This window comes from Balaenoptera physalus (assembly GCF_965194825.1).
Source record: "Balaenoptera physalus genome assembly, chromosome: 8".
Lineage (NCBI taxonomy): Eukaryota > Metazoa > Chordata > Mammalia > Artiodactyla > Balaenopteridae > Balaenoptera > Balaenoptera physalus.
Window position 1 is genome coordinate 117,343,390 of NC_138887.1, and position 12,705 is coordinate 117,356,094.

At 39.3% G+C, this 12,705-nt stretch overlaps 1 protein-coding gene across 15 annotated transcripts in view; it reads right to left on the reverse strand.

Moving 5' to 3' along the window:
- The window catches only part of EZH2 (enhancer of zeste 2 polycomb repressive complex 2 subunit), a 63,254-nt gene that overhangs the window by 11,642 nt on the left and 38,907 nt on the right, over positions 1 to 12,705 (reverse strand). For 9 of the 15 annotated variants that reach the window (XM_082473867.1, XM_082473863.1, XM_082473865.1 and 6 more), the window contains exons 5-8: positions 11,092 to 11,212; positions 9,734 to 9,874; positions 8,654 to 8,756; positions 7,927 to 8,105 (exon numbers count right to left, since the gene is read on the reverse strand). In XM_082473867.1, coding sequence (XP_082329993.1) covers positions 7,927 to 8,105; positions 8,654 to 8,756; positions 9,734 to 9,874; positions 11,092 to 11,212 — 544 coding nt within the window. The remainder of the gene's footprint in view (positions 1 to 7,926; positions 8,106 to 8,653; positions 8,757 to 9,733; positions 9,875 to 11,091; positions 11,213 to 12,705) is intronic. The other 6 variants (XM_082473856.1, XM_082473864.1, XM_082473861.1 and 3 more) reach the window with 1 other exon arrangement.

The window sequence follows — 12,705 nt, forward strand, 5'->3', positions numbered from 1 at the left end:
ACAATGGTCAGATAAAACAGGTTTTAGAAAGATAAAGTGTTTGGAACTTAAGATTCCCAAATAATATTCAAACTCCAGCACACTGGTATACTAAACAAAGTATGAAAGCACAGCGGTGAGAACTTCAGACAACTTGGGGAAGCTTGCTTACAGTGTACAAAGGCAAATACTAGAAATGCCCTATCCAGAATTACACAAGATGAAAATTAATCTGGATAAAAACAAGTGACAGATTCATGAAATAAATCATTTAAAAAATATTTGTAAAAAGCCATACTTCTGGGCTTCCCTGGTGGCGGCGCAGTGGTTGAGAATCTGCCTGCCAATGAAGGGGACACGGGTTCAAGCCCTGGTCTGGGAAGATCCCACATGCCGTGGAGCAACTAGGCCCGTGAGCCACAACTACTGAGCCTGCGCATCTGGAGCCTGTGCTCCGCAACAAGAGAGGCCGCGATAGTGAGAGGCCTGTGCACCGCGATGAAGAGTGGCCCCCGCTTGCCGCAACTAGAGAAAGCCCTAGCACAGAAACGAAGACCCAACGCAGCCATAAATAAATAAATAAAAATAAATAAAAAATAAAAACAAAGGAATTCCTTTTAAAAAAAAGAAGCCATACTTCTATCCATAGAACTTAAATGGGAAATGAAGACAGTGATGAGGGAAGGAAGAAAAAGTTATGTTTTTAAAATAGAAATTCAAGGCTCAGATTCTGTTTCAAGTATGTGAGTTGGTTTTTCCCAAAACAAGAGCCTGATACCATATGACTGATTTAGCACTGAATTACATTTTGCACAGGTGAAGACCCCTAAAATACAAAGAGTGAGCACTAGAAGATTAAGGTCACATAAGCAGAAGGAATTACATCCATCCAAAAAAAAGATCGTCATGAGCCAGAGGCACATCCTGACTGACACGTTTTTGGTGAAACTTGTTTTTAGTTTGGATGTCTCCTCTAGTACATACTATAGTTAGAGATTGATATTTTTGCCCCAATTCACTGAAGAAGACACACATGTATCTGTACACACACACATACACAAAAGAGGACAGCAGCCTCTGCTGGTCATGAGACAGAAGAAGCCTCTAAATCAGGACTAGGTAACAGTATCAGCATCATAAGCCACAATTACACAGTCTCCAAGGTAAGAACAAATTCAGGCCATAAAGGAAAAATCAGCATGCTAATAATAAAAGTACTTTTAAAATTTTTAAAGTACCATTCTTCATGTCACATTGCATTTAGCTAAAGAAAGAGAACTATTCTTACAACTAGATTTCCTTCAGCAGAATTTCTAACTTCAATTCTTTAGGAAAACTAAGTATATAAAAAATTCCCTCTTCTAGAAATGTCTTGACTATTTTTTTTTAACATCTTTATTGGAGTATAATTGCTTTACAGTGGTGTGTCAGTTTCTGCTTTATAACAAAGTGAATCAGTTATACATATACATACGTCCCCATATCTCTTCCCTCTTGCGTCTCCCTCCCTCCCACCCTCCCTATCCCACCCCTCCAGGTGGTCACAAAGCACTGAGCTGATCTCCCTGTGCTATGCGGCTGCTTCCCACTAGCTATCTATTTTGTATTTGGTAGTGTATAATGTCCATGCCACTCTCTCACTTTGTCGCAGCTTACCCTTCCCCCTCCCCGTATCCTCAAGTCCATTCTCTAGTAGGTCTGCGTCTTTATTCCCATCTGTCTTGCCCCTAGGTTCTTCATGACTTTTCTTTTTAGATTCCATATATGTGTTAGCATATGGTATTTGTTTTTCTTCTTCTGACTTACTTCACTCTGTATGACAGACTCTAGGTCCATCCACCTCACTACAAATAACTCAATTTTGTTTCTTTTTATGGCTGAGTAATATTCCATTGTATATATGTGCCACATCTTCTTTATCCATTCATCTGTTGATGGACACGTTGGTTGCTTCCATGTCCTGGCAATTGTAAATAGAGCTGCAGTGAACATTGTGGTACATGACTCTTTTTGAATTATGGTTTTCTCAGGGTATATGCCCAGTAGTGGGATTGCTGGGTCATACAGTAGTTCTATTTTTAGTTTTTTAAGGAACCTCCATACTGTTCTCCATAGTGGCTGTATCAATTTACATTCCCACCAACAGTGCAAGAGGGTTCCCTTTTCTCCACACCCTTCCAGCATTTATTGTTTGTAGATTTTTTGATGACGGCCATTCTGACCGGTGTGAGATGATATCTCATTGTAGTTTTGATTTGCATTTCTCTAATGATTAATGATGTTGAGCATTCTTTCATGTGTTTGTTGGCAATCTGTATATCTTCTTTGGAGAAATGTCTATTTAGGTCTTCTACCCATTTTGGGATTGGGTTGTTTGTTTTTTTGATATTGAGCTGCATGAGCTGCTTGTATATTTTGGAGATTAATCCTTTGTCAGTTGCTTCGTTTGCCAATATTTTCTCCCATTCTGAGGGTTGTCTTTTCATCTCATTTATGGCTTCCTTTCCTGTGCCAAAGATTTTAAGTTTCATTAGGTCCCATTTGTTTATTTTTGTTTTTATTTCCATTTCTCTAGGAGGTGGGTCAAAAAGGATCTTGCTGTGATTTATGTCATAGAGTGTTCTGCCTATGTTTTCCTCTAAGAGTCTTGACTATTTTAGACTTCCAGAATACTGAACGTAATCTTTTCAAATAGACATCTTAAAATACTAGTATTTGAAATACATTATTAAAATATATTTCAAACTAAGTATAATATGGGTGGGTTGGGGAAAAGATTATATAAAATTCCCTGATCAGGAAAATTATCAGATGGAAAATTAAAGCAAGATACTTAAAAGTTTCACAAAAAGAAAAGAACATGGATATTAAGGGCTTTTTTTTTCTTTAATTTCAAAAGCAAGTTAAAAAATCTTGGTGAAAAATCTTATCTAAAGGTTTTCAAGCAAAGGTAAAAGACTTATAAATTATAATATACAATTCTAGCTATGCTCTAGGCCAGTACTGGAGATTAAAGTCCCTCTAATAGAAAAGATCCATGATCAGATACCAAGCTTCTGGCCCAGATGAACTGCCAATCCCCAGCCATCAGAATATCTTCCAGGACTTCCTTGGTGGCACAGTGGTTAAGAATCCGCCTGCCAATGCAGGAGACACGGGTTCGAGCCCTGGTCTGGGAAGATCCCACATGCCGCGGAGCAACTAAGCCCATGCGCCACAACTACTGAGCCCGCGCTCTGGAGCCCACGAGCCACAACTACTGAGCCCACGTGCCACAACTACTGAGCCTATGTGCCACAACTACTGAAGCCCACGCGCCTAGAGCCCGTGCTCCACAAGAGAAGCCACCGCAATGAGAAGCCCGCGCACCACAAGGAAGACTAGCCCCCACTCGCCGCTACTAGAGAAAGCCCGCGTGCAGCAACGAAGACCCAACGCAGCCAAAAATAAATAAATAAATTTATTTTTTTTTAAAAAAAGAACATCTTCCTTAGAGATAAAAATGGCAGACACCCCTAACATCTAAATAACAAGTAAGGCCCAACATCAGTGAGGCTGCCAGCACAGAAATAATAAAAACAGTTAGCATCCAAAAAAGGCCTCTTTCACAATGAAGTTTTAAAAAGTCTCCCTTAAACGATGAGTTAAAGGAAATACAAAAACATTCCCTCAAATTCCTTTAAAAAAAAATAGTAATAATACCAAATATTGGAACCTAAAAGAGAAGTTGAAAAGTGCTCTAGAGACAACTCACTGTGTTAAAATACATACATCCAAAAAAAGAGGAAAGAATGAAAATGACACAAACATCAGATTCACAAACAGAAAAACAGTAAAAACTAAGACGGTAGCTGATTCTCTGAGGGAAAAATATACAAAACAGATTTTTTAAATAAAATATATAAACCACTTCTTAATCTCATCAAGAAAAAAAGAATGAAACACAGAAGAACAATCAAAGAAATTAAAGAAATTAAAAGAATTATTAGAACATGCAGATCAAATTATACAAATAAATTTCAAAATCGGAATGAAATGGGTAGTTTCCCAAAACTGATCCAGGAGCAGTAGGAAATGTATCTCCTAGCACCACTATTATTTAACATGGCACTGAAGATACAGTTAGACAGGAGAAAGTAGTTAAAGTTACAAAGATTGTAAAGAAGACAAAACCATTCATAACTGTAGGCAATTACAGCTGGAAAACTCAAAAGAATCTGTGCAGAAACTATCACAAACAAGGACAGCTCAGTGAAGTAGCAGGGTACGAAACATACATGATACAAAGGGAAAAGCCCAACACATTCAATACCTGGTAATCATCTTACCAAAGAATATAAATACAGGAGCTATGGGAAGAAAATCAGAAAGCTTACTTTAAAGGACAAAAGGAGGGCTTCCCTGGTGGCACAGTGGTTGAGAATCTGCCTGCCAATGCAGGGGACACGGGTTCGAGCCCTGGTCTGGGAAGATCCCACATGCCGCGGAGCAACCGGGCCCGTGAGCCACAATTACTGAGCCTGCCCGTCTGGAGCCTGTGCCCCGCAACAAGAGAGGCCGCGATAGTGAGAGGCCCGCGCACTGCAATGAAGAGTGGCCCCCACGTGCCACAACTAGAGAAAGCCCTCGCACAGAAACTAAGACCCAACACAGCCATAAATAAATAAAAAATAAAGAAAAAAAAAAAAAAGGACAAAAGGAGACTTATCACATAGTTAGACATACCCTTATTTTAAATTGTCAATTTCCCCTTAGATAATTTATAAATTTAATGAGATTCCAATAAACATACCACTTAGACTTTTTTTTTTTAATTAGACAAACTGGTTCTAAAATTTATATAGAAAAACAAGAATGGCCAGGAGATCTCTGAATAAAGCCCCCTGGACAGACAGACTCAAGGAACGAAACCCAAAGATCAGAAACAGACCCCAGCACCTGTGGTGACAGGGATGAAGGCAGCAGCTCAGGGCAGCCCCAGAGGGGACTTGTCAATAGATGGTGTGGAAACAGTGGCCCTGGAGATGCAGAGGACGAGTTGGATCCAAAATTCTAACAGAATAAATTCCAAACGGATCAAAGAGTCAGATGTTATTCCCAAAAAAAAAAAAAAGAAAATAGCACCAAAGCCTAAAACGTACTAGAAAAAAAGTGAGACGCCCTTTAAAACCTTGGAGTAGTAGGGAAAGCCAACTGATAAATTCAACTACCTTAAAGGGTTTTTTTTAACTTTGCTATGGGATTTTTACCAAACAACAAACTGGAAAAAAAAAACCACTGCAACTCATCTCAAAAAAACTAATTTCCTGACTATATAAAGAGCTTCAAGATATCAAAAAGACCAACGAAGCCAAAAGGATAAAAATAGTTCAGAGAAAATAAAATACAAATCTCTTAATCATACAGGAAGAAAAAATGCAAATTAAATTATGCTAAAAAACATATTACTAATTCAATCAATAAAATCAAAGTTTGTTTTTTAACACACTCTATTGGCTGGGCTCTGGGAAACAGGTACTCTTACTTTGCTGGTAGTTCTTTAAATTGGCAGATCCTCGTACGGCAGGTAGTTTGGCACTGTCTACACAGAGTGGACCAGGTTAACCTGCACGTGTGGGAAAGGACGCACAGGTCCACCACGCAAGGTTATTCACTATGGCGCCGTTACCATAAATGTTGACCTTCGGGGGACGGGCTCAGTAAGTTATAGGGCCTCCTACAGCAGAAGACTGTGCAGCTGTCCAGACAGGAATAGTATCTACAATATTAAGTCCAACAGGGAAAAAGCCTGGAGAGTATGGCACCATTTGAATAGGGTGGTTGGGAAAAGAGAGGAATGTATTTGTATTTGCCAGAAGAAACTACAGAAAGACACAGAAGAATTAACAGCAGAAGTGGTTTATCTCCAGGGGAGTGAGGATGCGGACAGGAGGGGGGGATTCCGCTGGACGCCTTTTAATGCTTTTTTGAAATGTAAGTCATGTGAATGATGATTTATTTAAAAAATAACAATAGCTAAACACATGCCAAGTGCTATTTTAAATATTTTGCATGTAGTAAGTAATAAATTTAATCCTCATGACAGTTTATATTATTCCCATTAGACAAAGAACAAAAAGCACAAAATGCTATATTTAACAGGTATGTTTAATAATGTATTTAATGACTTCTCTTACCTAAGAAAAATATACGGTGTGTGATATTTTGTCAAAGTCAGTGTAAAGCAACTAAATGCCTGTAGAATGTGTTAGGGCTACATTATGAAGAGCCTGGCTCCAGTGGAACAAGAGGGGGAAGGGTGGGCACCGCAGTGCTGGACCCGCGTCTCCCACACGCTGCAGTGAGCAGCCCACCGGTCGGTCCCAGAGGACCAGCTTCACTGAGCACAGCACTTCTCTCCTCCTCTCCCCCACAGGAATAATGAGACAATGAGCAGGTTCAAGGGTCATCCAAATTGCTCAGACTGGAATAGCACAATAAAATAACTCCGGTAATAACGTTTAAAAGTAGTAGCCTCCTGCCTTGGCTCATTTGTACAAAAAAAGTCCATCAAATGCTGCATCTATAAACAACAAACTGGAGGGACCACTGCATTGACTCCAATGAAAGAGCTCCCACCAACTTTTTTGCTATAGTGATATCTGAATGCAATTTACAGTATTCTTAAGAACTGGACATTATTTTATAAAATGATCATGTGTAAAGGGGAATTAAATGCAATTCAAAACAACTACTTCAAGGCCTGTGTAAAGACAGTGCTGCCAAGCCCAAGTAAGTAATCCCACAATGGCTGGGATAACAAATGGCTGGCTTCTACAGATTATTACGACTACCAAGTCATCGATTTAAACTAGATTAGGAGCACAGGCAACAACTGCAAGGAGATACGATGGGAGATACAGTGATAATTCAGAAAGTCTACTTCAAGTGTTTCTAATTTAAGATAACTAAGCCACTAATACTTCACACACACACACACACACACACACACACAAATGACCATTTCCAAACCTAGATACACATCACGTAACAAATTATGCGCTGCAGCAAACATAAGTAGGTAGAGCAAAAACTCAAAACAAGGCAAGATATAGCTGCTTAGGCAGGCTAATTAACATTAAGAGGTACCACTGCAAAATGAGGGAAAAAATTGTAAAAGGTGGGCACAGGAACTCTAAAAGGGCAAAGAAACATGAACCCATTTAGCACAGAGACAAAGGTGTTATGCCACAGATGGTCACACAAAACTCTAATGTGGAAAAAGCTAACCTACATTAAGTAAACTCTGCTTAGGAACCAGGAGGTATGAAATATATTTTCAAAAAACATGCCTCCTAAGTAGCTGGTACTTTCTAAACTGTACTTAATTAAGTTCCACTTACCTGGAAATTTTACTAAGAAACTTCATTCCCCAGCAATGTCAGAAAAAGAAAGTAATATCATATGTACCATACGTAAATCTCATTAAGAACATGTTATGCTTTACCTGTATTCAAACGCAGGTGTTTTTTAAAAGCAACGTATTCAGAGGACGCCCCCCCCCCAAAAAAAACCAGATTTGGCACTAAACAGACAAGAATATATATAAACACCTTTTTAGCCAATTTCTTATTCAACAAGTTATTCATCAGTATTAGCAATGTTGCTCTGGGCCATCAGCTAGTTCACAGTAAGTTTTATTATAAAACAATTGTTCGGTTAGCATTTATGGAAAAATCACTGATCTGTATTCCAAGTTAGAGGGAGACAGCAGTGCCAGCTTAACATGTGCAAAAGACTTCAGAGCAACCCTTAAGCAACAAATTAAAAAATAACAATACTCTGATCCTAACGTATTTTTCAGTCGTAACTGCAAGATTAAATGACAAATGCTAGTGGTAATAAATGACACTTCCCAAGTTGCTTTAACACATAATTCCACAACAAAGATAGAAAATGAAAACGTACAATAACTGCACTTACGATGTAGGAAGCAGTCATATTTAAAACATCGCCTACAGAAAAGTGTATGAAACGAGTGCAAGCTCTGCTCCCTCTGAACAGACTTGGCGTTTGGTCCATCTATGTTGGGGGTACATTCGGGGGGAAGTGCACCTGGGAGCTGCTGCTCAGTGAGTTCTTTGTACCTAACATTAACCAAGAAAAATGGAAGTAAAGGTGAAACAAGAATTACATTTTTGAAAATAAAGTTTCTACAAGATTTCTGTGTATTATTTTTGATGTTTATCTTGCCTAAAACACACACAGAAGTTTAGCCTACAAAAATCTTTATTTAAATGAAGAGCCAATTAAATATTATGCATGGTATATCAAGAAACGAATTCACTGATGTGATTCACATCTGTCATGAAAAATGTTACTATATTCATTAAAATGAAACATCAGCTGCACTAAAATTTCTACAGGTGTCCCAAGAAATTTCCTCTTACACGCATTCCTGTAAATTGTGTGTGTACATGTGCGTGTGTGCACGCGCGCGCGCAAACTTATCCCATCTACCGTAAATGGAGTACAGGGTACCAGATACATACACGTATTAGTTCAAGTATCTTGCAGATGTTGGGAACACACAAAGTGGGGAACTCACTGGCTACATTAGTTCCATTTCTAAAGAACCAAAATGGTGAGTTAAATACCATACGAGGCAAAACCATCGCCAAAGAACAAATCTTACTTTTCCTTTAGCTCTTCTGCTGTGCCCTTATCTGGAAACATTGAGGAAATAGCTTCAAAAATTTTATCAGAAGGAAATTTCCGAGGTGGGCGACTTTCTTTATCTAAACAGGGAAAAGTGAAAGGAAAAAAGAATGAAAGTGAACAAGCTTGCCAGTCTTTCACTTCCTTCATGCCTAACAAAGCTGATTTTCCAGGAAATTGCCAGCTCTGTGTTTCACTTACTTCCAACACATCTCACAAGGATCTGGGAGGCTGGTGGGCCAGACAAAATTCAAACTCAAGCGTGGAAAGCTGCAAGTGCGCCAGGAGGCAGAGAACCAAGGCTGTGGTCCCGGCTCAGCCCCTAACTGACGCCACGGCCCCGTCTGGCCACTGACCCACCTTGGCTGGCTCCTCATCTGTAAAATGAGGAGCCAGGTGATCACTAAGGCGCTTGTTATAAAAACTGTACACTTCTTTGAAACTGCAATTTTTCCCCATATTCTTCTATGCTGTCTTAATAACGAGCTTTGTCCGGTCTTCACCAACTGCCAAGCTCTAAGTTGGGACCCTCTAATTTTCTGGCAAACCGTAATTAGCGTAGGGGTTAAAACATATGCTCTGGGGTCAGTTAGAGCTGGTTCCGAACACAGCATTTTCTGGGTTCTGTTTCCTCCCAATACTGTGATCTTAAGTTACTTCACCTCACTAAACCCATCTCCTCAACTATGAGGTGGATCTGATGATAAAAGCCACCTCGTGGAACATTATGAGAATTAAATGTCTATACGCATATAAAGTGATATAAAGTGACGAGCACACAACTTGTTCATAGTCAATGATCAGTATGCTATATATATGTTATATAATGATTATGATGACTGCCCAGGGAAACCCAAAAAAAAAACCACGTTCTTTTGCTAGCCAAGGGAAATAAAGACAAGTGCAGGATTAAATGTTATAAATAATATTCTAATTTTGATTATACTACCACTGATATGATATTTAACAAAAGAAAAAAGAAGGAAGGAAGATTTACCTGTACTCTGTTGTTTTTGAAAAATGCTGTAATGGCTACACGCAAATGTAACAGACGTACCTTCTCGGTTCTCCTCTAAATCTTTCTGTTTTTCTTCTCTTTCATCAGGATCATCTCCATCATCATCATCATCATCGTCATTGTATTGACCAAGAGCATTCACCAACTCCACAAAAATTTCATCATTTATAAACCCACATTCTGAAATTCATCAAATCAAATATCAGAAATACACAAAAGTTCACGTATGCTTTCTGTAATTTGTAAGAAACAGCTGGAGCCTATCCATCAGTACCATAACAGTATTATTAAAATGTGGTGAGGAAAGATCATTTTCAGGACTGGCCTGGGGCAAAGTCGGAAGTAGTACTTATCCTCAACACCTGTCATCTTCACACGTTTCCAGTGCCTGCTACGGTAGCCTAATTCTCTAGAGACTAACCACGGCCTTCGCCTCCTTCCAAACAATGCATCTGCCAGACCCTGCTGTCCACTCGTGACGGGAACATATGGGGATGTTACACGTTACCCTCCTGCCAGGAACTTTAACAGGGTCTCCTGTTAAATCACCGAAGCTGTGATTCTAATGACAGGATTTCAGGTCCTGTGGTTGCCTAGTGGGGAAGGTATTTTTTGAACATAGGGCCTTTTGGAGCCCATGTGACATAAGCAGAAGCCCTATTCCTAACTGATTTTATTGCTAAAGAATCTTAAAATCTACATACACTCAAACGATTCTATTTAATTTACATGTTATTGACATCACAGTTTGTTATGACCAACTATGCATAATCTTCAACTGGTAAGCATGATCCTTCAATTTAAAAATAGTTAGGGTGCTAACATATATATGGAATCTTAAAAAAAAAAAAAAAAAAGGTCATGAAGAACTTAGGGGCAAGACGGGAATAAAGACACAGACCTACTAGAGAATGGACTTGAGGACACAGGGCAGGGGAAGGGTGAGCTGGGACAAAGTGAGAGAGTGGTAGTGTATATATGGACATATAAGCACTACCAAATGTAAAATAGATAGCTAGTGGGAAGCAGCTGCATAGCACAGGGAGATCAGCTCGGTGCTTTGTGACCACCTAGAGGGGTGGGATAGGGAGGGTGGGAGGGAGATGCAAGAGGGAGGAGATATGGGGATATATGTATATGTATAACTGATTCACTTCGTTATAAAGCAGAAACTAACACACCATTGTAAAGCAATTATACTCCAACAAAGATGTTAAAAAAAAATAAAATAAAACAAAAATAGTTAGGGAAAACACTGAAAATTTTAGGCTTGTGAGCCCAGGCCAGTCCAGCAATGTTAATATAAAAAAAAAATCTCTTTCATACCTATGTTTTAAAAAACTAATAAAATATCAATTCTCTGGCCGCTTTTCTAAGAGAATATACACATGACTCACCTCTATCCCCGTGTACTTTTCCATCATAATTTTTTATTAGTTCTTCAATGAAAGTCCCGTCCTGGTCTAAAACTTCATCCCCCATGTAAGGAATGTTATGTAAAACAGTTTCATCTTCCACCTAAAAGTAAAAAATATTTAAAAAGCAGGCTTATCCTAAGTATCAAATTTTTTTAAGAGTAAATGTAATATAGCTGAAATACAACAATATTTTTTCACAAGTAGATGTCTGTACCCAGTTCTCCAGATCTAAAATAATAGACATCAAATTCTAAAAGCCACAAAGAAGTAAAAAACCCTTCTCATCAATAAGCATATCTGAGAAAACAAACTGTTTACAGGAAAATAATTTAAGAAAAAATACTGTATTACCTAATCTAATATGTCATCAATCATTAAAACTTACCATTATTTTATGTACCTAAGAAAGGAAAAAATGCTGCAAGTTACGACTCATCATCAATTTTAAGACATGCCTATTTCAGACATTTCAAAGTTTTCTTAGGATCGATGAAATATGGTTTATCAAAACCAGAGAGGGCTTCCCTGGTGGTGCAGTGGTTAAGAATCCACCTGTGAATGCAGGGGCCACAGGTTCGAGCCCTGGTCCAGGAAGATCCCACATGCCATGGAGCAATTTAGCCCATGCACTACAACTACTGAGCCTGTGCCCTAGAGCCCATGCGCCACAACTACTGAGCCTGCGTACTGCAACTACTGAAGCCCGCGCGCCTAGAGCCCATGCTCCGCAACAAGAGAAGCCACCGCGATGAGAAGCCCGCGAACTGCAACAAAGAGTAGCCCCCGCTCGCCGCAACTAGAGAAAGCCCGCGTGCAGCAATGAAGACCCAACGCAAAGACAAGATAAATAAAAATAAATTTATTAAAGAAAGGATATTACACAAAAAAAGAACCCATAAATAACCATACCCCCAAAAAAGGAAAAGGAAATAAAAACTAATATAAGTAAGGATTTCCAAACTTCACTTGATGATCTAATTATTAAGAGACATTGAACATAATAAAATTGTAGACATATAAAATATCAATGGTTCATTAAAGTTTATGCCAAAAGGATTTACTCTTATTCATAAAATAGAATTGTTACTCTACATGACAACATAGTTCACTACTAAGATGAACAAGACGCATATCAAAATTGACAGTGCTAATAAAGATGACAGATGAGTTTACATCACCTCATCAACTCATATATTATATTGGAAGACAACAGGGAAGAACGAGGGTGCTAACTTAGCAGCAAAGAGCCAATCAAAGAAAAGTTCAGAGAGAACAGAGTACTTAAGAAACAAGGGAGGGCTTCCCTTGTGGTGCAGTGGTTAAGAATCCACCTGCCAGTGCAGGGGACATGGGTTCAAGCCCTGGTCCGGGAAGATCCCACATGCCGCGGAGCAACTAAGCCCGTGCACCACAACTTCAAGCCTGCGCTCTAGAGCCCACGAGCCACAACTACTGAAGCCCACGCACCTAGAGTCCATGCTCCACAACAAGAGAAGCCACCGCAACGAGAAGCCCGCGCACCGAAGAGTAGCCTCCACTCACCGCAACTAGAGAAAGCCTGCGCGCAGCAATGAAGACCCAACGCAGCCAAAA